Source organism: Oryzias melastigma, linkage group LG1 (assembly GCF_002922805.2).
Source record: "Oryzias melastigma strain HK-1 linkage group LG1, ASM292280v2, whole genome shotgun sequence".
Taxonomy (NCBI): domain Eukaryota; kingdom Metazoa; phylum Chordata; class Actinopteri; order Beloniformes; family Adrianichthyidae; genus Oryzias; species Oryzias melastigma.
The window spans coordinates 11,602,309-11,626,577 of record NC_050512.1 but is presented as its reverse complement, the minus strand read 5'-3'; the positions used below and the strand labels follow the sequence as shown (position 1 = coordinate 11,626,577).

General features: G+C 35.3%; 1 protein-coding gene across 1 annotated transcript; it reads right to left on the bottom strand.

Annotated features, from left to right (window-relative positions):
• Positions 1 to 6,399: 6,399 nt before the first annotated feature.
• On the bottom strand, positions 6,400 to 11,389 carry LOC112137183 (microfibril-associated glycoprotein 4). The gene is made up of 5 exons (XM_024259349.2): positions 11,289 to 11,389; positions 9,198 to 9,395; positions 8,676 to 8,772; positions 8,279 to 8,446; positions 6,400 to 7,022 (listed from the first exon to the last, which is right to left on the bottom strand). Exons 1-5 carry the CDS (start codon positions 11,295 to 11,297, stop codon positions 6,757 to 6,759), a joined length of 738 nt encoding a protein of 245 aa, XP_024115117.1. The 5' UTR covers positions 11,298 to 11,389; the 3' UTR covers positions 6,400 to 6,756.
• Positions 11,390 to 24,269: the final 12,880 nt, after the last annotated feature.

Sequence of the window (24,269 nt, the reverse complement as noted above, 5' to 3'; positions counted from 1 at the left end):
GTTTCAAACAAGCTCACTGAATGAAAATTCACAGTGACAGTCTCTGTGTTTGTTTTTTGCTTCTAGAATCTCTTAACTTGTTTTATAGATCAAAGTCTGTAGGCAGAAATCACAGAAAATTAAAAACACACTGTAAAAGTTACTAAGTAACTGATTATGGAGAAAATAGACCCAATTTGTGTGTGCATAGTTCTTGATTTGTAACTCTTAAAATAAATGTTTTGCAATACTTTGTGTATTCATATGTACAAAAATTTGGAAATAAAAAAATAAAAATGTACATATGTACATGTGCACGACTTAAAATTACAACAGCTTGAAGCTAACTACACACACAACTCTTTCTCATCAGCCTCAATGAACTGAGACTGTGAATAATATCTGGTGAAAATCTGACGTTCCTACTTTCTTAAACAGATATCCCCTTATAGTTACTATAATGTGTTTTTACAACACTCACTAAAGTTTCTCTATTCTTAAATCTCCCTCATTGGTGTGCTCTTCCAGCTGCACTTGAACACATCACTTACACATGAATCTTGGAGTCTCACATCAGATTTATGTGTAAATGCAGTTATGTGAGTGTCTTTCTGAGTAAACTATATCAATTTATATCATCAAATATTACCTTTGGAGCACACAGAAAAACAAATAATGAAAAATTAGTTGTTTTTGCTAACTTTTTTCATACCTGGAAGTACAATGACTTGATCTTTTTTATGTATTTTTTGAGTACACTTCTTTAAAATTATTCATTTATTTTAATTTAATCTTTTATATTAGACCTATGTTTTATTCTGATTTAATTATTTTAAATTTGATTTGTTTTCTATTGAGCATTAGTAATTGATTTGTTGGTTACATTTTGTTTATGTATTTATTTATTATTTTTTTTAATGAGATGATCTTTTATTACTAAAATAAACTAACGTTTAACCACTTCTGACATGACTCTAAATTAAGACCTTATGTGTTTTATCAATCCTCCATCATGAACACATGTCAGTTGACTGAGTGAAATGATGATCATTATTACTAATATTTACTAAAATAAAATCCTGATTTGATATAACATTGACTGAAAGAAAAGCCACAGAGAGAGAACACGTCCTGTAACAATATTGTTAATACTACTGCAGCAGTATCAGTACAACACAATTGTTTTGTGGTGCAGATTTCTCATTAGATCACAAACATCCTAAATTTGATCTAAAATCACTTCTGAAATACAAGCAAACACTGTGAAGTTTTGTCTTCTTTGTCAAAAGTTTGAATTGTTTTAAGTTAAAAAAAATCCTAAGGAGTCAATCTATTAAATCTTACCTGAATCATGATTGTGGGTCTGTGGAGTTTCTGTGGGAAGCAGGACGCTTAAAAATAGAACATGCAGGGCGTGTCTGACAACATTATCTTATATTATCTTATATTCTGCAAGAGTTTCCAGTGCTATAAAATCTCTTAGTACTTCATTTTACCTTGGTCATGACCTAAACCAGAATAAGTAGGAGAGAGGTTCTTTGATGACCTACTTTAATTTTTCTAGACCAGACTAAAATATATTCACATTATTTTATATTTCATAATACTATTATAGTAGTACTATAGTATATATTAATGTGTGACCCAATAAATGAAATATTTTGCTTTTCCCATGTTTGTTTGGCGAGTTTCAACAGTAAATCAAGCCTGACGACAAATGATGAAAACACAAAACACGACTGTCAAGGATCAATCTGTCCTTGTTCTTAAGATCACATATATCAAAGTTTTAGTTTTGTTCATTTTATGAAAATCTAAAAAATTGATTTTAGGTTCATCATCTGTTAAATATATGTTCTTCAAATCGTCATGTCTCTAAAGTTCTTCCAAACTTATATTTGCTTATTTTTATTTATTTATTTATTTTTTGCTACGTTTTTAAATATTTTTTTTTGTCAACTGTGGTTGACCTTTACCAACACAAACACGTGTGGATATTTTAAAACTTAACTTTAGATAAGATAGAACAACACTATAGTGTAATAAAATAGTTATTTTTATTAACTTTAATACTTTGAACGGGACTTACATATGATGCTGGAAGGAAGTGTTTGTCTAAAGTTAATAATTCTCAGCAAACTTGATTTTCCGTGGAGTGGAGACAGTTTAGAAGATCCTAGTTTGCAGGCATTTTGTCACTTCTAAACCAAACATTATATTATTAAAATTAATTCAATTCAATTCAATTCAATTCAATTCAATTTTATTTATATAGCCCAATATCACAAATTCAATTTGCCTCATTGGGCTTCATGCCTGTAGTTTTAACAGATGCACAGATGGAGTCATAAAATATGCACAATAGGTAAAAACTAAACAGACTATAAAGAACGGTCATCCCTGTCCTTAGACCCTCCCTCGCGGTAAGGAAAAACTCCTAAAAAAAACCTGAGTCAGGAAAAAAAGAAGAAACCTTAGGGATTCCCACATGAGGGAGAGATCCCATCCCAGGACGGACAGGCGATACCAGAACGGTTAAAGAAAAGTTAGCTGCTAAAACTGCATATATGAGTAGAGTTCATTCATATAGAGCTGAGGGACGAGTGATGATTAAGTCCATAGTCCAGATGAAGCAGAACTGCAGTCCACGACCAGGAGCAGGAGGACAGACGACCCACCAGGAATCACTCCCACTCAGAGATGCAGGATGGTGTCGGGGCTTCATCCAGATGGGCGGGGCTTCGTCAGGATCACCAGCAAGTCTCCCGGAAACTGCAATCTCTCCCGGTCTCCCACAGGGGAGTCGGAGAGAAGGAAAAACATGTGAATTATACTGCACCACCAACAAAGGCATACAATTAGAAGTAAATAAAAAGTAGAGGAGAGGAGAAGTAGATGAAAAAGAGGACAGAGCCCCAGTGCACCATACTTTCCCCAGCTTCTAACTTCTAGCAGCCTTCTATGTTATTATGTAGAGAATATACATATTTCATAATTTATATTTCAAGCATATTAAAACAACAATCTGCAAAAAGCTTTAACTAAATTGCTGTACTCAACATATGTAATAAACATATGGATCCCTTTTAATGCAGGAGTCGTTTATTTTTTTTCAAATGAGATGTTGCATTTACCTGCTGGAAGCTTTTTATACAGAACTCTTGAACAGAATATTTGTTAAATTGTGCTTGTAATTTTTAAAAATATAAATAACACAAAATATTTTCATGATAAACAGTAGTTAATTAAATACTTTTTAAATGTTGCAGAGAATAACTTCTACAATTGCGCAGAAGATTCAAATACCATGACCTTTTTTTTTGTTTGTTTTTTGTATGACAAAGGAAATGAAGAAAAAGGGAGACAATTAAACCAGAAATAACCAAGAAGTTGCTCCTCTGGGGTTCATGCTTTAAATGTGAACAACATGAATATTAATTAGTTCTTGTGCTTGGTCACATGTAAATACAAGCAAAATACACCAGCTATAAAGGACATTTACAGTGTACTCTTTATTTACACATTCACAGCAATGTATAAAGTGTGACAACTTGATGATTTGTAATGTGTGGATATGTAATTAAAAGGATAAAAATGTATTTTCTCTTGCAAAGATTTTGCAGTTTAACCCTTTTTTGAGCCAAAAAAACAAACTTGAACATGAGGGCGACAGAGTGATTTATTGTGCATCTTGTTGTGCCCTGCATTGTTGCCCTTTGTTCTCTCTGCAACACTAACTGTCCCGGGACAAAACACTTCTACAACACCATGCCTAAAGCTTAGTGAGTCGAGACGTCTGAACCCTCTGTGGTACTTAGGAGAATTGTTGGAACCTACATCCTACAGCAGGTCCATGTTCTTTGCAGAAAGCCACAGTTGGGACAAACTGGAGAAAAAAAGCACAGTTTTATAATCCTCTGACAACTTATACCAGCATGGAGTCACCAAAGGTAGAGGTCACATGGTCGTCCAAACAAATACTCACTGCAGAACAAATGCATTTGTTACTAAGATATTTCAGTCTGGACCAGCATGAATCAGCAGCACTCTGCATGCCATAAAAACCTTCTCAATGAGAACTGGACGACTTATGATGACTAGCTGAAACGGATCTGTGTCTCATATTTATATTGTATTCATATGAAACTATCCAGCTTCTGGATTTTCCACCACTGTTCCCTAAGTCAGGGGTTTGGAACCTGAGGATCCAGAGCCACAAGTGGATCTTTGACCCTTTTTTGTAGTTCTTTGACAAACAGAAATAATTTATTTTTAATTGAACATTTTTGGACTATAAAACAGAGAAATCAAACTTTATTCTACTCATCTGTAAAAAGTTGATGCAAAGTACGCCTCACTACATTATCCATAATGCTCCAAAAATCCTTTAATCTTTGTAGTTTACCAAAGTTGAATGTATTTTTTACCACAGAAAAATCAATTTAAGGGTCAGTAAGCACAATTAGAATGTGTACTTATGTCACCTGATTTTAATAATAATTATATAACTAATCTGGACAATTAACCATACTTGTTACAGTAGGGGCAAAAATAATTTAGTCAGCTACCAACTGTGCTAGTTCTTCCACTTGAAAAGATGAGAGAGGTCTGTCATTTCCATAATAGGTATAGAGAGACAACATGAGGAAAAAAAATCCAGAAAATTACAGTTTTTTAAAGAATTTACTTGCAAATTATTGTAGAAAATAAGTATTTGGTCAATGACAAAAGTTCAACTCAATATTTTTTTTATATACCATTTGTTGGCAATGACAGCGTTCAAATGTTTTCTGTTAGTCTTCACAAACTGTTGCTGGTGTTTTGCTTCATTCCTCCATGCAGATCTCCTCTAGAGCAGTGATGTTTTGAGAGTGTGGCTGGGTATCACAGAGTTTCAATTCCCTCCAAAGACTTTCTATGGGGTTGAGATCTGGAGACTGGCTAGACCACTCCAGGAACTTGAAATGCTTTTTAGCCCAGCCTTTGCTACCCGGGTAGTGTGTTTGGGATCTTTGTCAAAAACCCAGCCACATGTCGTCTTCAATGCCCTTGCTGATGGAAGGAGGTTTTCACTCTAAATCTGACAATACATGACCCCATTCATTCCTTCCTTTACAAAGATCAGTCGTCCTGGTCCCCTTACTGAAAAACAGACCCAAAGCGTGATGTTTCCACCCCCATGCTTTACAGTAGGTATGGTGTTCTGAGGATACAACTCGGCCTTATTTCTCCTCCAAACGCGACGAGTAGAATTCTTACCAAAAAGTTCTATTTGGTTCCATCTGACTATAGGAGATTTTCCCAATCCTCTTCTGGATCCTCCAAATGCTCTCTAGCGAACTTTAGACCGGCCTGCACATGTACTGTCTTTAGCAGGAGGACACATCTGGCTCTGCAGGATTTGAGTTCCTGACGGTATAGTGTGTTACTGATGGTAGTCTTTGTTACTTTGGTCCCAGCTCTCTGCAGGCCATTCACAAAGTCGCCTGTGTTGTTCTGGGGTTTTTGCTCAGCATTCTTATGATTATGTTGACACCATAGGGTTAGGTCTTGAGGGGAGCCTCAGATTGAGGGAGATTAAAGTAGTCTTGTGTGTTTTCCATTTCCTAATTATTGCTCCCACAGTTGATTTCTTCATACCTATTTGCAGATTCAGTCTTCCCATCTGGTGCAGGTCAACAATTTCTGGTGTCTTAAGACAGCTCTTTGGTCTTGGCCATAGTGGAGTTTGGAGTGTGATTATTGAGATTAAGGACAAGTGTCTTTTATATAGATATTGAGTTCAAACAGTTGCCATTAATGTAGGTAGCAAGTGGAGGACAGAGGATCTTCTTACAGAAGAAATTACAGGTCTGTGACCAAATGCTTATTTTTCACCATAATTCCACATAACAAATTCTTTAAAAATCAGACAATGTAACTTTCTGGATTTTGCTTCTCATTTTGTCTCTCATGGTTGAGGTATACCTAATTACAGGGCTCTTTCATCTTTTAAACAGGAGAACTTGCACAAATGGCGGCTGACTAAATACTTTTTTCCCCCCTGTACCATAAACATAGAAGACAGAGTTATTATGTATTTAGGTGAAAAGTTGAATATCACAACATCACATTTTACTTTAAAGGAATGAATTGAGCCTATATGTTGGAACCATACCTGTGTGAAGACAAAAGATGACAAAATCACCTTTACATCATCAGAGAGGTTTGAGGGATCTCTCCATTTGGACTGGCCACAAGCTCAATGAGGTTCTTCAACACAACAGTGACCCCATGTGTCAGGTAGGCCTGCTATCAAACACAGCTTCCATCTTGAATAGTTTTAAATAGAATAGTCTTCTTAATAATAATGCCACACAAACATGTCCAAAAAGTTTTGATCTGATTTTATCCCGTGTGAGATGCACTGAGAACAAAAAATGAAGCAAAAGTTTTTATTTACAGGTTTCCACTCATGTGTTTCCTAGTTTTGTATCACAATCTTCCTAGTTTTTTATTTCCTTCTCTTAAGAATAACAAAACAAAACAAATTTTACATTTGACATTTGATTTGATATTTTATTTAACATATAGTTGACACAATATCAGATTAACTCTCGAACAATGTTTAAAATACCACATCTGGCCAAAACTAAAACCATAAATTCCTGTAGGTTTTAAAAATGAACAGATGCACAATGAGATGCCTCCAAACTATCTAATCGGAAAAAAAATAGATAAACCATAAAAAGTGGCTCTGCTTATGAAAAACAATCTCTCCTGCTAACTGTACTAATGTTAGCACGGACACTTAGAAACTGATCGTATCTTCATTGCAATGGACTTCAGGCCGTAGTTCAAGCCCTTCCATGTGGACCAAATCACTTGAACATTTCTGAATGGGAAGACACCATTAGGTGCGTACATGCCAGTGGGGTTGGTAGCGTGGCATTTATTGTACCAGAATCCACCGAGGAATTGCCGTGCACAGTTATTCTCCCACTGGTCCTGGTCTTTGTCATATGTAGTGAACTTCATGGAGTTTTGGTTACCTAAACTGTCACCTAAGAGAAAAACAATATAAAATGAGATTAAATAAAAATGAAATATGTACATGCTCAAAAAAGTCCAGTTTTTATTTAAAATTCTGTAGTCTTAAGAAATCAATTACATTTTGAAATGAGAAACACGAAACAGACTAATCGGAAAAAAAAATGTATAACTTATAATTTAAAATGTATTCATATGTCAAAAATAATTTACTTTGGTAAATTTGACAGTTGAACAAACTTAAATAAGTATTTAAAAAAATCCATATTCTTCAGAATCCCAAAACATCCCAAATGAGGACACTACTGTCCATCTGGACATGGTGCCAGTGTCTAAAAGTATCTCTGTCACACTTCATATGTGAGGGGTCTCTATGTTGTTAATGAACCCTAAACCTGCTTGATCTTGGTCAGAATCTTGGTATTATCCAGCTTTTGGGTGTGTACACCCTGTACAGATTGACAAAAGTGGGCCAGGCAACCACACACTAACATTCACATCTAGGAATAATTTAGAGTACATGTGTCAAAGTCAAGGCTAGGTGGCTGGATCTGGCCCTCCGGGTAATTATATCCCGCCCTCCAGATCATTCTTTATTATTATTATTTGGGACTCGATGTTATCTTGCTAACACAATGAAGCAGCACTATGATCATCAGATCGGTTATAGTGACTTCTGGCTTATTAATGAAACAAAGTATTTTCTAATTAACCGATAACACGGCAACAACTTAATATATGTAGGCATGTAGTTATGATCAAGATGATCTGCTGCAGTTCAAACTGAGCATTAGAATGCAGAAGAAAGGTGACTGAAGTGACTTTGAACTTTATCAATTTAGTTTGAAAAGCGGGATTTATATTTTCCTTTTTTTTAATTGTAGGAAGTTTATTCTCCATCCTGGAACAATTTGCATGAATTCATTTGACCAGAATGACAAGTTGTTTTACAATAAAAAATAACTTCAACATTTTACATGTTGAAGGGGTTAAATTTGTATATACTGTATGAAAATACAACTTTTTGTATAAGGTTTATGTAAAGGTTTTGTTTTTTTTTTTGGGTCAAAGAAAAAGTGACTTTTTTTCTTAGTGGTAGCTCACCTTATTGTATTTCATTGTATAAAAGTCAGGTCTTGAAACAAACCCAATTTTAAACACCAATCTCAGTGAAGGTTCAAGTCATTTAGAAAACAGTTCTATATTGCAAACGCTCTCTTCAGCTTTAATGTTAATCTTCCTATATTCAGATGCACATAAAGACTTTTACCTGCATTTCCACCACTGAAGCTGCCCAGGTGAAGCTGATAGCCATTATGCTCTGAGTCAATGGAGAAGGAGGAGTACTTAGCAGAAGCCAAGGTCCCATCCCAGTCCTCCATGTCCACTCGCAGTTCATTTTCCTTCCTCATGGTCAACAGGAAGATATTCTCCAGCCCTGAAAACACACAGATTTTGTCTGCTTCAGATACACAACAATTAGAATAAAGAAATACTCAAAAAATTTAATCTTAATTTGTTTATATGTGTCCATTACCATCAGAGAAATGCCACAAGGACATGTCAAAAACACATTTTTCATCGGAGTGATTCTTTAAATAAAAAAGAAAAAAATGACATCCTTTTTTATTTTTTATTATTTGAGATATTTTTCGCCCAAAACTCACCCAGCCAATATTCTCCAGCGACATTACCAAACCCAGCCTTGTAGGACTTCCAGGGCCTGAAGAAGTTTTCTGATCCATCAAACCTGCGGACAAAAACCTAAGAAGAGAAAAACAAGCTAAGATAGTTTATATCACTCGAATGCTAAAAAAAAATGTATACATTTAGTTACCGGTAACAAAATAGATTTATTTAATACAATCACAAAGCAATAAATGACTCAAAGGAAAAATGAATTGAGTCTAATCTTGTTACTTGTTTTACAGTAAGAGGCACTGGTATACAAAAACATGCTAGCTGTTTAATATGTTTATTATGCAACACTGCTGAACGCTTGACAGATGAAATGGGACATTTTCATTCTGCAGCTTGTTTGAAGAAACCGTCATGAAGAAATTCTTCTTAGAGCGGAGCATCAAGAAACTGATGGGAGTCCTGCTGCATCAACACACCGGCCATGAACAGCTTTTTTCCCCCCATTTTTCATTCTTTGGTTGAACCCTTCGGATTATAAATCTACCCACCGTCCATCGCCCTCCATCCGTCCGCATGTCGCAGTAGACATGCAGCGGGCTGGTGGGACCTCCGGGGTAGATTGTGTACACTCCGCTGGAGCTTGTGTTGTCATGGCAATAGATGTCTTCGCAGTCAATGGGCAGGTAGAATTTGGAGTTGGCCTGCACTGAGGCTGTGAGCCCAAGCAGAACTACAAATAATGCAACCTGCAAAGAACAAGAAAAAATACATGAAATTCAAATGCAAATACACAAACTTTCTATATTTTATTGACAGATCAAGATGTCGGATCAAGAAACCTGGAGCTAGCCCCAGCTGAAGGCTGTGAGGAGCTAATATAATGCATATACTTGAATAAACCGTCATCCTCAACCCTTGTGTACCAGAAGATAGAGGAATTTATGTCAGTGATAAATAGGTAGACTTTAGGTGATCAGGGAACGCCCTGATCTACCTATAGAAGGAGGGTTCGGTAGAGGACGCTTTAGAGCGGGGTGGAGACTGGTTTCAACATTCTCTGTCTGTTCTCCTTGAAAGTAAAATCTGATTTCTGACCTCTCTCTCTCCTGTCTTTCTTGTCGCAGAGAAATGTTTCAGATTGTTTAAACTTTACACTGTCTATCCTGACAAGACACTTTTTTTGTGTTGCAACACTGCCACAGTCTTTCTTGCAGTTGCAAAAGTGATAATTGTTATTTAAAGTGCAAAGACACCTCATGTTCATCAAAGTTACACATATTAACAAAGGTTTAAATGCAAGGTTAGAGTAGATTTTGGTTTCAAACAAGCTCACTGAATGAAAATTCACAGTAACAGTCTTTGTGTTTGTTTTTTGCTACTAGAACCTCTTAACTTGTTTTATAGATCAAAGTCTGCAGGCAGAAATCACAGAAAATTAAAAACACATTGTAAAAGTTACTAAGTAACTGATTATGGGGAAAATAGACCCAATTTGTGTGTGCATAGTTCTTGATTTGTAACTCTTAAAATAAATGTTTTGCAATACTTTGTGTATTCACATGTACAAAAATTAGGAAATAAAAAAATAAAAATGTACATATGTACATATGCACGACTTAAAAGTACAACAGCTTGAAGCTAACTACACACACAAATCTTTCTCATCAGCCTCATTGAACTGAGACTGTGAATAATATCTGGTGAAAACCTGACGTTCCTACTTTCTTAAACAGATGTTCCCTTATAATTACTATAATGTGTTTTTATAACACTCACTAAAGTTTCTCTATTCTTAAATCTCCCTCATTGGTGTGCTCCTCCAGCTGCACTTGAACACATCACTTACACATAAATCTTGGAGTCTCACATCAGATTTATGTGTAAATGCAGTTATGCGAGTGTCTTTCTGAGTAAACTATATCCATTTATATCATCAAATATTACCTTTGGAACACACAGAAAAACAAATAATGAAAAATTAGTTGTTTTTGAAAACTCTTTTCATACCCGGAAGTACAATGACTTGATCTTTTTTTTAATTTTTTTGAGTACACTTTTTAAAAACTATTCATTTATTTTAATTTAATCTTTTATATTATACTTATGTTTTATTCTGATTTAATTATTTTAAATTTGGTTTGTTTTCTATTGAGCATTAGTAATTGATTTGTTGGTTACATTTTGTTTATGTATTTATTTATTATTTTTTTTAATGAGATAATCTTTTATTACTAAAATAAACTAATGTTTAACCACTTATGACATGACTCTAAATTAAGACCTTATGTGTTTTATCAATCCTCCATCATGAACACATGTCAGATGACTGAGTGAAATGATGATCATTATTACTAATATTTACTAAAATAAAATCCTGATTTGATATAACATTGACTGAGAGAAAAGCCACAGAGAGAGAACACGTCCTGTAACAATATTGTTAATACTACTGCAACAGTATCAGTACAACACAATTGTTTTGTGGTGCAGATTTCTCATTAGATCACAAACATCCTAAATTTGATCTAAAATCACTTCTGAAATACAAGCAAACACTGTGAAGTTTTGTCTTCTTTGTCAAAAGTTTGAATTGTTTTAAGTTAAAAAAAATCCTAAGGAGTCAATCTATTAAATCTTACCTGAATCATGATTGTGGGTCTGTGGAGTTTCTGTGGGAAGCAGGACGCTTAAAAATAGAACATGCAGGGCGTGTCTGACAACATTATCTTATATTATCTTATATTCTGCAAGAGTTTCCAGTGCTATAAAATCTCTTAGTACTTCATTTTACCTTGGTCATGACCTAAACCAGAATAAGTAGGAGAGAGGTTCTTTGATGACCTACTTTAATTTTTCTAGACCAGACTAAAATATATTCACATTATTTTATATTTCATAATACTAGTAGTACTATATTACTATAGTATATATTAATGTGTGACCCCATAAATGAAATATTTTGGTTTTTCCGTATTTGTTTGGTGAGTTTCAACAGTAAATCAGGCCTGACGACAAATGATGAAAACACAAAACACGACTGTCAAGGATCAATCTGTCCTTGTTCTTAAGATCAAATATATCAAAGTTTTAGTTTTGTTCATTTTTTTAAAATCTAAAAATTGATTTTAGGTTCATCATCTGTTAAATATATGTTCTTAAAATCGTCATGTCTCTAAAGTTCTTCCCAACTTATATTTGCTTATTTTTATTTATTTATTTATTTTTTTGCTACATTTTTAAATATTTTTTTGTCAACTGTGGTTGACCTTCACCAACACAAACACGTGTGGATATTTTAAAACGTAACTTTAGATAAGATAGAACAACACTATAGTGTAATAAAATAGTTATTTTTATGAACTTTAATACTTTGAACGGGAATTACATATGATGCTGGAAGGAAGTGTTTGTCTAAAGTTAATAATTCTCAGCAAACTTGATTTTCCGTGCAGTGGAGACAGTTTAGAAGATGACAGTTTGTAGGCATTTTGTCACTTCTAAACCAAACATTATATTATTAAAATTAAAACAACAATCTGCAAAAAGCTTTAACTAAATTGTTGTACTCAATAACTTTCACAAGGTTACAAAATGTTTTTGTTAGACCAGCAAACAAATGCAACAGAGTTAAACAAGCTGTTTCAATCAAATTAAAAATATTAAAACAGTTAATTCTCAATATTCCTAAAGAGCAGTGTATGAAATTATAATAAACATATGGATCCCTTTTAATACAAACCAGGAGTCATTTATTTTTTCAAATGAGATGTTGCATTTACCTGCTGGAAGCTTTTTATACAGAACTCTTGAACAGAATATTTGTTAAATTGTGCTCGTAATTTTTAAAAATATAAATAACACAAAATATTTTCATGATAAACAGTAGTAAATTAAATACTTTTTAAATGTTGCAGAGAGTAACTTCTACAATTGCGCAAAAGATTCAAATACCATGACCTTTTTTTTTGTTTTTGTTTTTTTTTTATGACAAAGGAAATGAAGAAAAAGGGAGAAAATTAAACCAGAAATAACCAAGAAGTTGCTCCTCTGGGGTTCATGCTTTAAATGTGAACAACATGAATATTAATTAGTTCTTGTGCCTGGTCACATGTAAATACAAGCAAAATACACCAGCTATAAAGGACATTTACAGTATACACTTTATTTACACATTCACAGCAATGTATAAAGTGTGACAATTTGATGATTTGCAATGCGTGGATATGTAATTAAAAGGATAAAAATGTATTTTCTCTTGCAAAGATTTTGCAGTTTAACCCTTTTTTGGGCCAAAAAAACAAACATAAACATGAGTGCGACAGAGTGGTATATTGTGCATCTTGTTGTGCCCTGCAGTGTTGTCCTTTGCTCTCTCTGCAACACTCACTGTCCCGGGACAAAACACTTCTACAACACCATGCCTAAAGCTGAGTCGAGACGTCTGAACCCTCTGTGGTACTTAGGAGAATTTTTGGAACCTACATCCTACAGCAGGTCTATGTTCTTTGCAGAAAGCCACAGTTGGTACAAACTGGAGAAAAAAAGGACAATTTTTTAATCCTCTGAGATCTTATACCAGCATGGAGTCACCAAAGGTAGAGGTCACGTTGTCGTCCAAACAAATACTCACTGCAGAACAAATGCATTTGTTACTAAGGCATTTCAGTCTGGACAAGCATGAATCAGCAGCACTCTGTATGCCATAAAAACCTTCTCATGAGAACTGGACGATTTATGATGACTAGCTGAAACTGATCTGCATCTCATATTTATATTGCATTCATATGAAACTATCCAGCTTCTTGATTTTCCACCACTGTTCCCTAAGTCAGGGGTCTGGAACCTGAGGATCCAGAGCCACAAGTGGAACTTTGACCCTTTTTTGTGGCTCTTTGCTTGAGGAAGAACAACTTTTTTTTTTAATTGAACATTTTTGGACTCTACTTTCCATCAAGCAAAATACTCATATGTAAAAAGTTGATGCACAGTACGCATCACTCCACCAGGCTTCTGACTACATTACCCATAATGCTCCAACAATCCTTCAAGCTTTGTAGTTCACCAAAGTTTAACATATTTTTGACCACAGAAAAATCAATTTGAGGTCAGTAAGCACAATTACAATTTGTATTTAGGTCACCTGGTTATAATAACAAGTATACAACTAATATATAATAATATAATTGAACAAAATTCAAGGATTTTTAGTGCACCATTTGGTTCAAGGGAATGGTAAAGGTCACTAGTTCTCATTTAAGTTTTAGTCCATTAGATTTACAAATTTAGTGCTGATATACACCAACAATGTGTGTTTATACACGATATATTTTTAATCACCATTGACATCACATGACCTACGACTACATTTGCTGCTATAAGAGGATCTTATCTGGCACAAGGTGTCTTTTATTTAGGAAGAAATTCGTGTGAACCTCTGACAAAAGTTTTAAACAATTTCACATTTTGATTGAAAAAAAATGTCTTTGTTTTGTCTATGCAAAAAAGTAATAGTTGATGTTAATTACATAAGTAAAATTTAATTACCATTTATGTAAATCCGTGTCTTCCTACTGCATTTTGGTAACAAAGAAATCAACCTGACTGACTCTTTGAGTGCTGAAGGTTGCGGACAGTCCAGGATGATGTTAATTGTACCAAAAGTGGCTGCTTCAGTTTTTCAGTTTGTCTACTCTTAACAATCAATCTTTAGCTTTTCCTCATTTTTCTTCATACATGTCATTGCATGTTCCTGGAGTATTTTTTTATGCGTCGTTGGAACTGCAGCCAAACAACAGATTTAACAATATTTGCTTTCTCTTACTTTGAAAAGACTTCAGATTGTGTTGCTCGATTAATGTTATTCATAATTAATAATAACAACAAGGTTTTCATGCTGCTAGATTCAAATGTGGTGACTAATGTCAGGATGAATCACTCCTTGCCAGTCATTGTGGCGTTTCTGATGTTGATGAAGCCCGTTTTGGAGTATGTAGAAATCTGGACGTGAACGCTGTCAGACTGAGAAGTCATGGCAGTGAGAAGATTGTGAGGGGAAGTCAGTGCCAGAGGCACCATGCTCCTTTGAGCAATTAAAATGATGTTCTGTGCACTTCATGCCCAGAGGTTAGATGTGTGAGGAGCTCTGTTACTAGACAGGGGCTTGTGCTGATTTTATTTATTTATATAGTTATTTATTTTTACCTCTTCTTTTCAGATTTTTCTTCCCTGAAGGAGACAGCAGTGGCTTGACATTAACAAGACTCAAATTAAGTGTCTATCTCCAATACAGACAGGAAATCACACACAGGTCTGTGAATCAGAAACCAAGAAAAGGTCAAAATATACATTTTTTTTCAGACCACTTATCTTATGCCTGTAAGCATCACATACTCTGACCCCCTGAAACCCAAATCTGCACTGGGTGCAAAAATAATTAGTTTCTTCCTTGCTCCACACCTGTAATTGAAGTGTCCAACCCAGTGATTGCCCTCAGAAAAAACAGGTTAGAAATTGATGAAGAACATGTTTAAAAAGGTCTTAGGTTAGAAAACCTCTGGATAATTGGAGATGACAACGGCTTACATTTTAAAGAAGTAGGTGAAAAATAAGTCTATCAGATTTTTTTCTACATTATTGAGGGCTTTTCTAAGGAAGCATAATGTATTTTTTGTGCAATTTTTTAAGAATTACAAAAGCAAAGAACTAGAAACAAGCCAGGCAAAGACCCCATCTGCTCACATTGTGACTTTTTAACTTTCTTTTAATAAAATATGTAAGAAAAACAAGAAAAAATTAGCATACATTTGGTTTTCATTTAATTCAGTAGAATTCCATACTTTTCTTTTGGTTTCCTCAATTCCACCACTGTGTATGTATGCCAGGATTTAATTATAAGTTGATGTAAATAGCCTTAATATATTTGCAGCTCAACTGATTCCAAACTGAAATAAATAAATAAATAAAAATATATACATATATATATATATATTTGAGGGCATGATTAAGAAAACAAGAATATGAATATCACTCAAATTAAAATAAAAAGCACAACAAAAGCTGCATTGAGTGGCTCTGGTTATGCTATTTTAATTACAGAATAACTAAAATTGATTAGCAAACCATTATATAAATAAAATAAAAATATTAGATTTATTTTAAAGGTATTAGAAATGAATTTAAGGAAACAAAAATACCTTAATATGCTGTTTTTCTTTCAAAACATTATTATTATTATTATTATTACTACATGAAAGCTCTTTCCCAATTTTATTAATTAAAAAAATCCCAGTTTGTTATAAGATAATTGTTTAATTCCTTTATATAAATATATATTTTAAGTCTCATAGAGTCCCAATGATTGCCTCATAACTGGATGAGTAAAATGTGTTCTCCACATTTGACCTGTCACCCGAGGGAGAGTGAAACTGTAGTTATAGAAGCACTCAGGAACCATTCGGCTGTTTTATCCACAGATCCAACCATTGATTGTCAAGCAGGAAGACATTATTCAGTCTTTAGTAGTACCCAGTTGTGGATTTGAAGCCATCAACTCCTGCTCTCAGAATAGATCACTGTAGACCACTAATTGGATACAGGTGGTTTAAACAAAGACACCAGAAATATACAATTCATAGTTCTTGAATTAAAAATATTTACTTTGTGAATATTGAGTGCAAAAAAGTAAGCTATTTGTAGCTGTTTGTTTGTCACAAACCCCACAAAGTGCCTTAAATAAACAGCTTTATATAAAAAGCAGGGCTAAAAATATACCATGGACTTGTTTTATTGTTTAGCTCCATATTTTCTCACTTTTTCCCATTGAAACTACTTTTTAACTTTTATTTCAAAAACAAAAATACTGACTTCAGGTGCAGCTACAACATTAATTTAAAAAAAAAAAAACTGTTGTCATGTAATATTCAGGAAGTAATTGTTAGTTTCCTCTCAAACATTCTTTTTTCACTTTCACCCTTAGTGGAGGCTATGCCACCCTGCACCACTAGGTGGCACTGGCCCTCCTCCATCTACACCTAATTGTTCTTTACAGACTGTTTTTTTCTGTCGCCCTTTGCTGGCGTCTTCATCTTGAGTAGGTGGAAGATTAAAATCGTCAGAGAGCACAGCCAGGATTAGAGGATCAATATCGGAGTCCCCATTTTTCTCCATCTCCTCAGTGTGGTAGTTCCTCCTCTGCTCTCATGCTGTCGATCACTTACTGCCTCTGTTTGATGTCTACTTTCACCTTTTGCCCTTCAAGTCGCTCACTGCTTGTGGGTGAGGAAAATGAGGGTCGGGTGTTCATGTTTAGGGCAAAATAAGGTGCAGAGAGAGCATTCCCCAAACAAAAGGAGAGATGCACCCATAGACGAAAAAAGCTGAGACGGAGACAAAAGAAAGTAATCTTTAAATTCAGTTCAGCCTACTAGTCAGATAATAAATATAGTACGCAGCTGTTATGAATATTAGAAATTGTCCAGCGGTTTAAGTAAAAGCTTAAATCCTGTTTTAACAAGTTCTTGTGGCATATTTCTTATGACGGAGGACATAAAGAAAATGAAGATTAAAATGCACTTCCAAGTATTTCTTTACTCAAGTGTATGAGAATTAGGAGCAGCTGAAAAAAATACAGTTTGATGAGGATTGTTTTTGTAAACCAGCTCCCTGTTCTGCTCCATTCATCCACTTGTATACAAATAGATCCCTATACGTCTTTTTTGTTTTCCTCGTCTGAGCTGGAATCTGGCTCAAAACTGTACGGCTGGATAGCTCGGATATTGCTCTTGGGCCATATACAGTCAAGCTACTTAATCTGGCTTGCCAAAATTGAATAAATTATAATGATAACCCATATTTTTTGCTCTATTTTCTGGTGTCTCTCCATAGTTGGTGCACTATGAATAATTTAACCTTTGGTTGTTGTTTTTTTAACATCCATGTGTATTTTCCGAGTCATTTTTCCAGTCATTCCAACACCATATGAACACAGTGTTTCTATAATTTACATTTTTCCCTGACATCAACTAATCCTTGTATTTGGCACTAAAGTGAGAACAAAAGTCACAGTTTTAAATAAAAGCTCCAAAGTTTTCAGGTTTTATTTCAATCAAAATTAAGACGTTTTTTTCCCAGATGGCTTGCGATTTCTTTCTCTTATGAGGTGGATTACCAAAACACACCATGCATCTGCTCTTGGTTCAGCCCTCCCACCATATTTTAAAAACCTTTTTGGCCCACAAGTCATAAAGTTTGCCCATCCCTGGTGTAAACAGGAATTGGTTGTGGTGGTCTTACTCCAAACTAACGGTTCCACCCATAATTCAGAGGTGAATTTCCAATGAACACCTGCAGAAAACAAGTCTTAGAAAACAACACTTTTTTAAAATTTTGCCTAAAAATATCAAAAACATAATTAAAAGACCACTGGGATCGCTTCGATGATCGGAGTGGGTCTTTAGGCAGACTGTGTTTCTAACACAACAAATACTGAGTGGAGATGAATACAGAAAAACTGCTATATTGTATACAGTGGCCTTGAGAGGAAAGGAAAGAGGCGGTCACACACATATAAATACACGAGTTGTCAAGTTTTAAACCACAAGTGGACTTTAGTAACCTTTTTTCGCCCTCAAATTGGTAGATACACAGCAGCAGCAACTGAAATCGTATTAAAGGAGGATTATCAATAAACGCAGGTAAGCTCGTCCAGGTACAGCACCGTGTCTATCTGTGTGAGTGTGAGATAGAGGAGGGTGAGGAGCTCATCTTTTATGGATGAGCGTTTGTTTAGCTGCACTTGCAGCTGTGCCTGAGTTACCTTCCATCTCAGTCATAACATTTATTAATCAAACCTCTCACCATGTCTCAAAGTGCTTATAAACAGTATCTACTGTGCCTACGTCCTCACAATGCTGACAGAAACATAAAGCGCCATTTGGCGGGGACGTGCGAGTCTGTATGTAAGTGGCTCTCAGATAACTTTTGTTTGAGCTCGCAGACATTCAGATGGACGGTCTGGTCTCTGTGTGCACGTATCATTTTTGTTTTATGGTCGTGGTTTGTGCATATGCGAGGTTCCGCGTCAGCGTGTTTGTGCGACCAGCTTGTATCTCAGTTGGACACAGGAAATAGGTGTTTGTTTGGGAACACACGATTACAAGGTACAGTGTGCGCAGTAGAAGTAAGTCAGCAGGTGGTTGGAACACACACACACACACACACACAGACTCACACACTTTTCCTGCAAAATCAACCCTAAAATAGGAGCCATAATTAAATCAGCAGATCTCATATTTCCTAATAAGGAAAAACAACTGTAGGGATTATCTCATAACAGTCATTTGTCAAAATCACAGTTGGGGTTTAGTTCCTAATTTTTGATAAGCAATGATGTATTATGGCAATAAAATAAATGTAAAAATACATAATGTACCAACTTATGGACATGTATACTTTAGATACAAAATACATCTATTTTCTTTTAAATCTGCATGGGAGTCCACTAAATTTGACAATATGCATGTAATTATCTTGATTTGTTGCAGTTTTATAGAAAAAGGTTTAAACATGTATGCAGGTGCACAGGTTCAACTCAGCGCACAGCCTGATTAGGAGTCATCCACCAAAAAAAAAAAAAACCCCAAAAAACTGGCCCCTTGGAAATAAGTCAAAAATTCAGTCATATTTTCTCTAAATAAGTATAAAAAAATCTGCCAGTGGGGTAAAAAAATTCTACTTTTCAATAATTCTTATAAAATTCAAGCCACTAAGACATGTTTGCTCAAACTGAAATTATTTGATTATTGAAAAACTTCATTGATAAAATTATTTTGCTTGCATGACAGAAAATAAGAATTTTTTTCATGAAAAAAAAATATCTTTTTACCATATCAAGATCCAATTTCACAGTTTTTTATGTTTTTTTAAGTCACTTATTTATCATATTGCTTATTTTTTTCTATTTTGACTTCATGAAAGAAAAGTAAGATTGAAGGGACGATGTTCATGGGGCTGAAAAAAACAGGCTTTAATGAGTTCAGACTCTAAAATTTATAAGTCGACTAAATGCTCTTAATTCAACAGTTTATCCTCATAAATATAGTTTTACCCAACCAGACACACTTAAGGCATGACTTTGTTAGAAAGGGATTTAAAAAGTCACTTTAGGATTAACAAGAAAGTCTATTTTTTGTATATTATAACTTGGTTTTAGTCAATTTAGATCTACAAAAATGTAAATAAAAAAGTAATATTTCCACAGAAATACTGCTAGATAAAAAGAGCATGTGACAAAGGAATTAAGCAAAATCCAGCCAACAGTGAGTAGTAAAACACAGGGACACAATCAATTTGGTTATAGAAGAAAAAGATTTTACTAAAAACAAAAGCAGTCGGCAATCTAAGTTTTCTTAAAAAGAAAGGTAGAGGACACCTCAGGCTTTCTTACACTCTCAATCTCCCAGAGTTACACTTAAAGACAGAGTTGCTGGCGCCTTGAAAATAGGAAGTTTGAAGATTTAATCTTTATGGTCAGTGCACGTCTGAGAATAGTCACACTAAATATTCCCACAGCATTACTGACATTTCTACTCTTTGGGGGAGAAAATTTCCTGCAAACACTCTTGCTTGATTATCTTACCTTCCTTTATTTAGATAAACTATATTTGAAAAAGGCAAAGGTTTATGGAACGCCATGAGTTTTCTTTTTGCATATAATAACAAGACAGGTCTACTACTGTATTTCCTGACAGCTCTATGGCAATCCATCAACTCAAAAGAATTGTCTCCCCGGTAACGATTTTTGAAATCTGGAAACTTTATTCAAACTTCTGGGTTGTTTTGACATTTAACGTAGACAGAACTTTTTTATTCCCTAGCAAAAAAAAAAAAAACATTTGTCTGCAGAAGATTTATTAACAGCTAAAAGTATCCTTTTCAGAATTGAGTAAACTATAAGATTAATATCTTAACATTTTTTAACTTTTTTTTGTATCAAAGTGTGTCAAAGAGTTCCCATCGGCTGAGCATGCATGTTAAGACACAGAGATGTGTATATGTGTGGGAATCCCAATAATATCTGTAACTAAAAGCTTGTTATTGGTCCCTACAAGCTTGTTTGAACCTAATTATGAGGGGTAATGAGATAAAAGCAGCAGCAGGGAGGCAATACTCTGATGGATGTGGGGAAGAAGGCAGCATCTCAATGAGGGGAGTCTCCAAGAGAGGGGGAGAGATCAAATTAGAGGATGAAAGGGGAACAAGAGGAAAGGTGGATAGGATGAACTCATACCATGAATCAATAATGGGAGTCGGATTGTAACCTCTCTCGGTTTCAGCTATAACTCACTGTCATATGCATAATTACGGTTTTACCTTTAAGTCTTCTCTGAGGATCTTCCTGCAGTAGCTTTCCGTTTAGATTTGAACAGTGTTTGAGTGGGTTGTCATTTTGTGGCATCCAAAAAAAAAAATCAACATTTCAAGGGCAAAGATTTGAAAAAAAAGGTCCTGAAACCCATTTTCATTTTAACTAGGAATTAATTTGAAATGGAAACTGAGATCCGCTGTAGGCAATCTGTGAGCTGATGTTATGAAAATGACAAAAAATTGTGTACAAGAGTCAAAGCATTAATGTCTGTTAGGATTTGCAGGTAATAAAAACTCATACACCACAACCATCAATCGATAAGGTGTGCAGTGACTGAGAAATGATCAAAAATATGTATAAACTAAAATGAAATCTGTGACGGACTAACAGCTTTTTTGAGCTAAGGGGTCCCTGGGAGCCTTTAGGAGAATAACCTGCAGCAGATAGGGACTGTCTCAGTTTGGAAAAGCAGTAAAAAAAACTCTGGTGGAGCTTTTTTCTTTTAGTTTGTTACATCTCTGTCTCCTATTAATGCTCCCTACTGTGTCGACTGCAATGCACAGAACAGAAGAGCTGTACTGTGTTTTTGTCCTTGAGGAGCAAAATCAGGTGAAGTGTGTTTTTTTTTTTTTCTTTTTTTAAAAATAAAATTTATAAGGGAAAACATTTTATGGTTACCTTTTCTGTATTCTTTTTATTCAAAGAGCAGAAAATCCTTAATTAACTTAAGAAACCTGATAAAATGTTAGTGTTTATGAGGCTAAGCTACACATCTAATTTCTCTGCTTTATTTTTGAAAATTGTGTTTCTTGTTTTTAAGATATTCTTGTGGGCTTTTTTGGGTCACTACATTAGCTGATATAGACCGCAATGCATTGCGGTCGAACAATTTCAAGCAAAAAAACATGTATAAATGTAATATTTAAATAAAGCATCCACATTTTCACCATCAGAACACAGCGGAGTCATAAATAAACAGAAATGTTCATTTTTATTCGATTTTCACTTCGTGAAATCGATGATGTAATTTCCGGTGTTTAGGAAAATGAAAAATCCAGAGCACTGTATAGTCCTGCACTCTATAGTTTTTAAGGGTTAGGGGGGGAATTTGGACGAAGTCATAGTGTGTTTGCCATTTGTAGTGCACCAGAAACTTTCCAGAAGTCTTTGCAAAAACTGAAAAATTGCAAAAAGTGAATAATTATTTTCTGCACGGACAGATCATTTTACTGCTTTCTTGTGATTCTCTTTAATTTTTAGATTAAGCCTTGCTGTACCTGTGGAACAATTGCAACAATTTAAAGCAAAAAAAGAAGAACAATATTGTTATTTTGCTTGTTTTTGTGATTCAAACCTTCCTCATCACCTGCTGATTCAGTGGTGCACACATGCACCGTCTTTGCCCTGAAGCAGTCGAAACCTGAAGCATCACACAAGCCACAGATCCTTCCTGAGCAATGACCAGATTTATGAAATCCATCCTGAAACTCTCAAGTGAACCTCAAACTCTCAGACTCAGAAATGTGGATTTAACTCATACCGAACACCAAAAAGGCTAATCAAGTATTTATCAGTAAATGAGGTGGTAAAACTGTCTCTGAAGTCTCAGGGAAGATCGTCAAGGTGACCAACGTTGTAAACAACATGCCTGACAACTCTGTAGAGGTATGTGAGTGTGATGAGGGTTCGCCATTGTTTTTTAGAGCGCCGTGCTAATTGGTTGGTTTCTCCTCCCCAATGCGCTCCTTCTAATAATAGAGCGGCAGACAAGCCCTGGTGGATTCTGATGACTTCATCCTCCCCTCCGAGACTCTCCTTCCCTTTCTGTCATGCTTTTACAGCTAAAGAAAGAAACTAAAAGACATCTCTTGACCTTCTCCTCCCACACACTTCTGTTGAGGCTCACGCCTTCGGAAGGAACCTGATCCTCCACCCTTCTTTCAAGAGCAAATCTCTCCATCACTAATCCCGTTAATTACAGTCAATCTGTCTCTCCCGGTGCTTGGCTCTGCATCAGCATCCCATCCAAAGTTTCCCTCTGCCTTTTTGGGTTTTGCCTTCCTTGTGATACCTCTGCTTCCTTCCTTTCTTGCTGCGACTCCCTCAGGTGGTCTCTTTTAACAGCACTAAATAATTCACTGGGATGATTTCAGCCCGGGAGACAAAAACCAGTAGACGGCTGAACGGAGAGGGATGAATAAATAAAAAGGTAAAAATGATCCGTCTTGCTATTCATTCCAAAAAAGTGTCAGTGTGTTCCTGCATTTACCCTGCTGGTAATTGCTGTGTGGACTCTTGGAAGGAAAAAAAATAAAATAAAAATGAAGCCAAAGAACACATTAAAGTGAAAAAGACAGCAGGGAGGTGGAGAGAAGGCAGGGAGAGGGAAAAAAAACACAACAAATGCAGCAGAGGACAGATGGATGGAGAGAAATCAAAGTAAACTGTCATCAAGTGTTTTTTTCCTTCTAACACTGTTATCTGAATCCAACAATATGCTCACTTGTGTCACAAAGCCGGCTGGAATCTGTGTCAGAGACTTACGTAACGTGTCTGCATGGATAGCATCACAACCTGCAACTGCAACACTTTGGTGCACAGACCGCAACAGGCTGCAGAATTTAGTCATTTTAAAAAATATATATATGTAAAGATTCATATGTTTATGTTAGATTATAAATAAGAAGAGGCTGCATGGATCTATTCAGGTTTGCATTTTGTTTAATGTACTTTCCAATGTACCGTATTTTCGAAGCATAAATTGTGTGCTGGCACTTATACTTTTTAAAAATAAAATAAATAGCAACAACCACTAGAGGGTGTGATAGGTGTGTGAATCAGTATTTGCTACTGACAGCCATGCAGAAGAAGAGCAGCTCAGTTTTACGCTAGACTTGACGGAATTGTTCCCCGCTCCTCTTTTGCCGCGCAGCAAATTCACTGCTCGCCGCCTGTCAAAAAATGTGTTCCTGAAGCTGTGGTCACTTGTGGGAGGAGCCACCAGCTCTGTCTGTTGATATCTCACTTAGAATGAATGGAAGACACATATGATGTTGAGCAATCAAGTTTTTTTGACGTGCTGGCTGTTCCTATTAAATCAGAGCTCCCAAACTCTAAGCTGCAGAAAGAAAAAGTCATGCTTTTTAAAAAATAAAGTTGATGGCGTTAGACTCAATCCACATTATGCACTGACTAAATCATCAAAGCTTCTTTAGTTTCCTCCCATAGGTCAGAAACATGCGTAAAATGATGACTG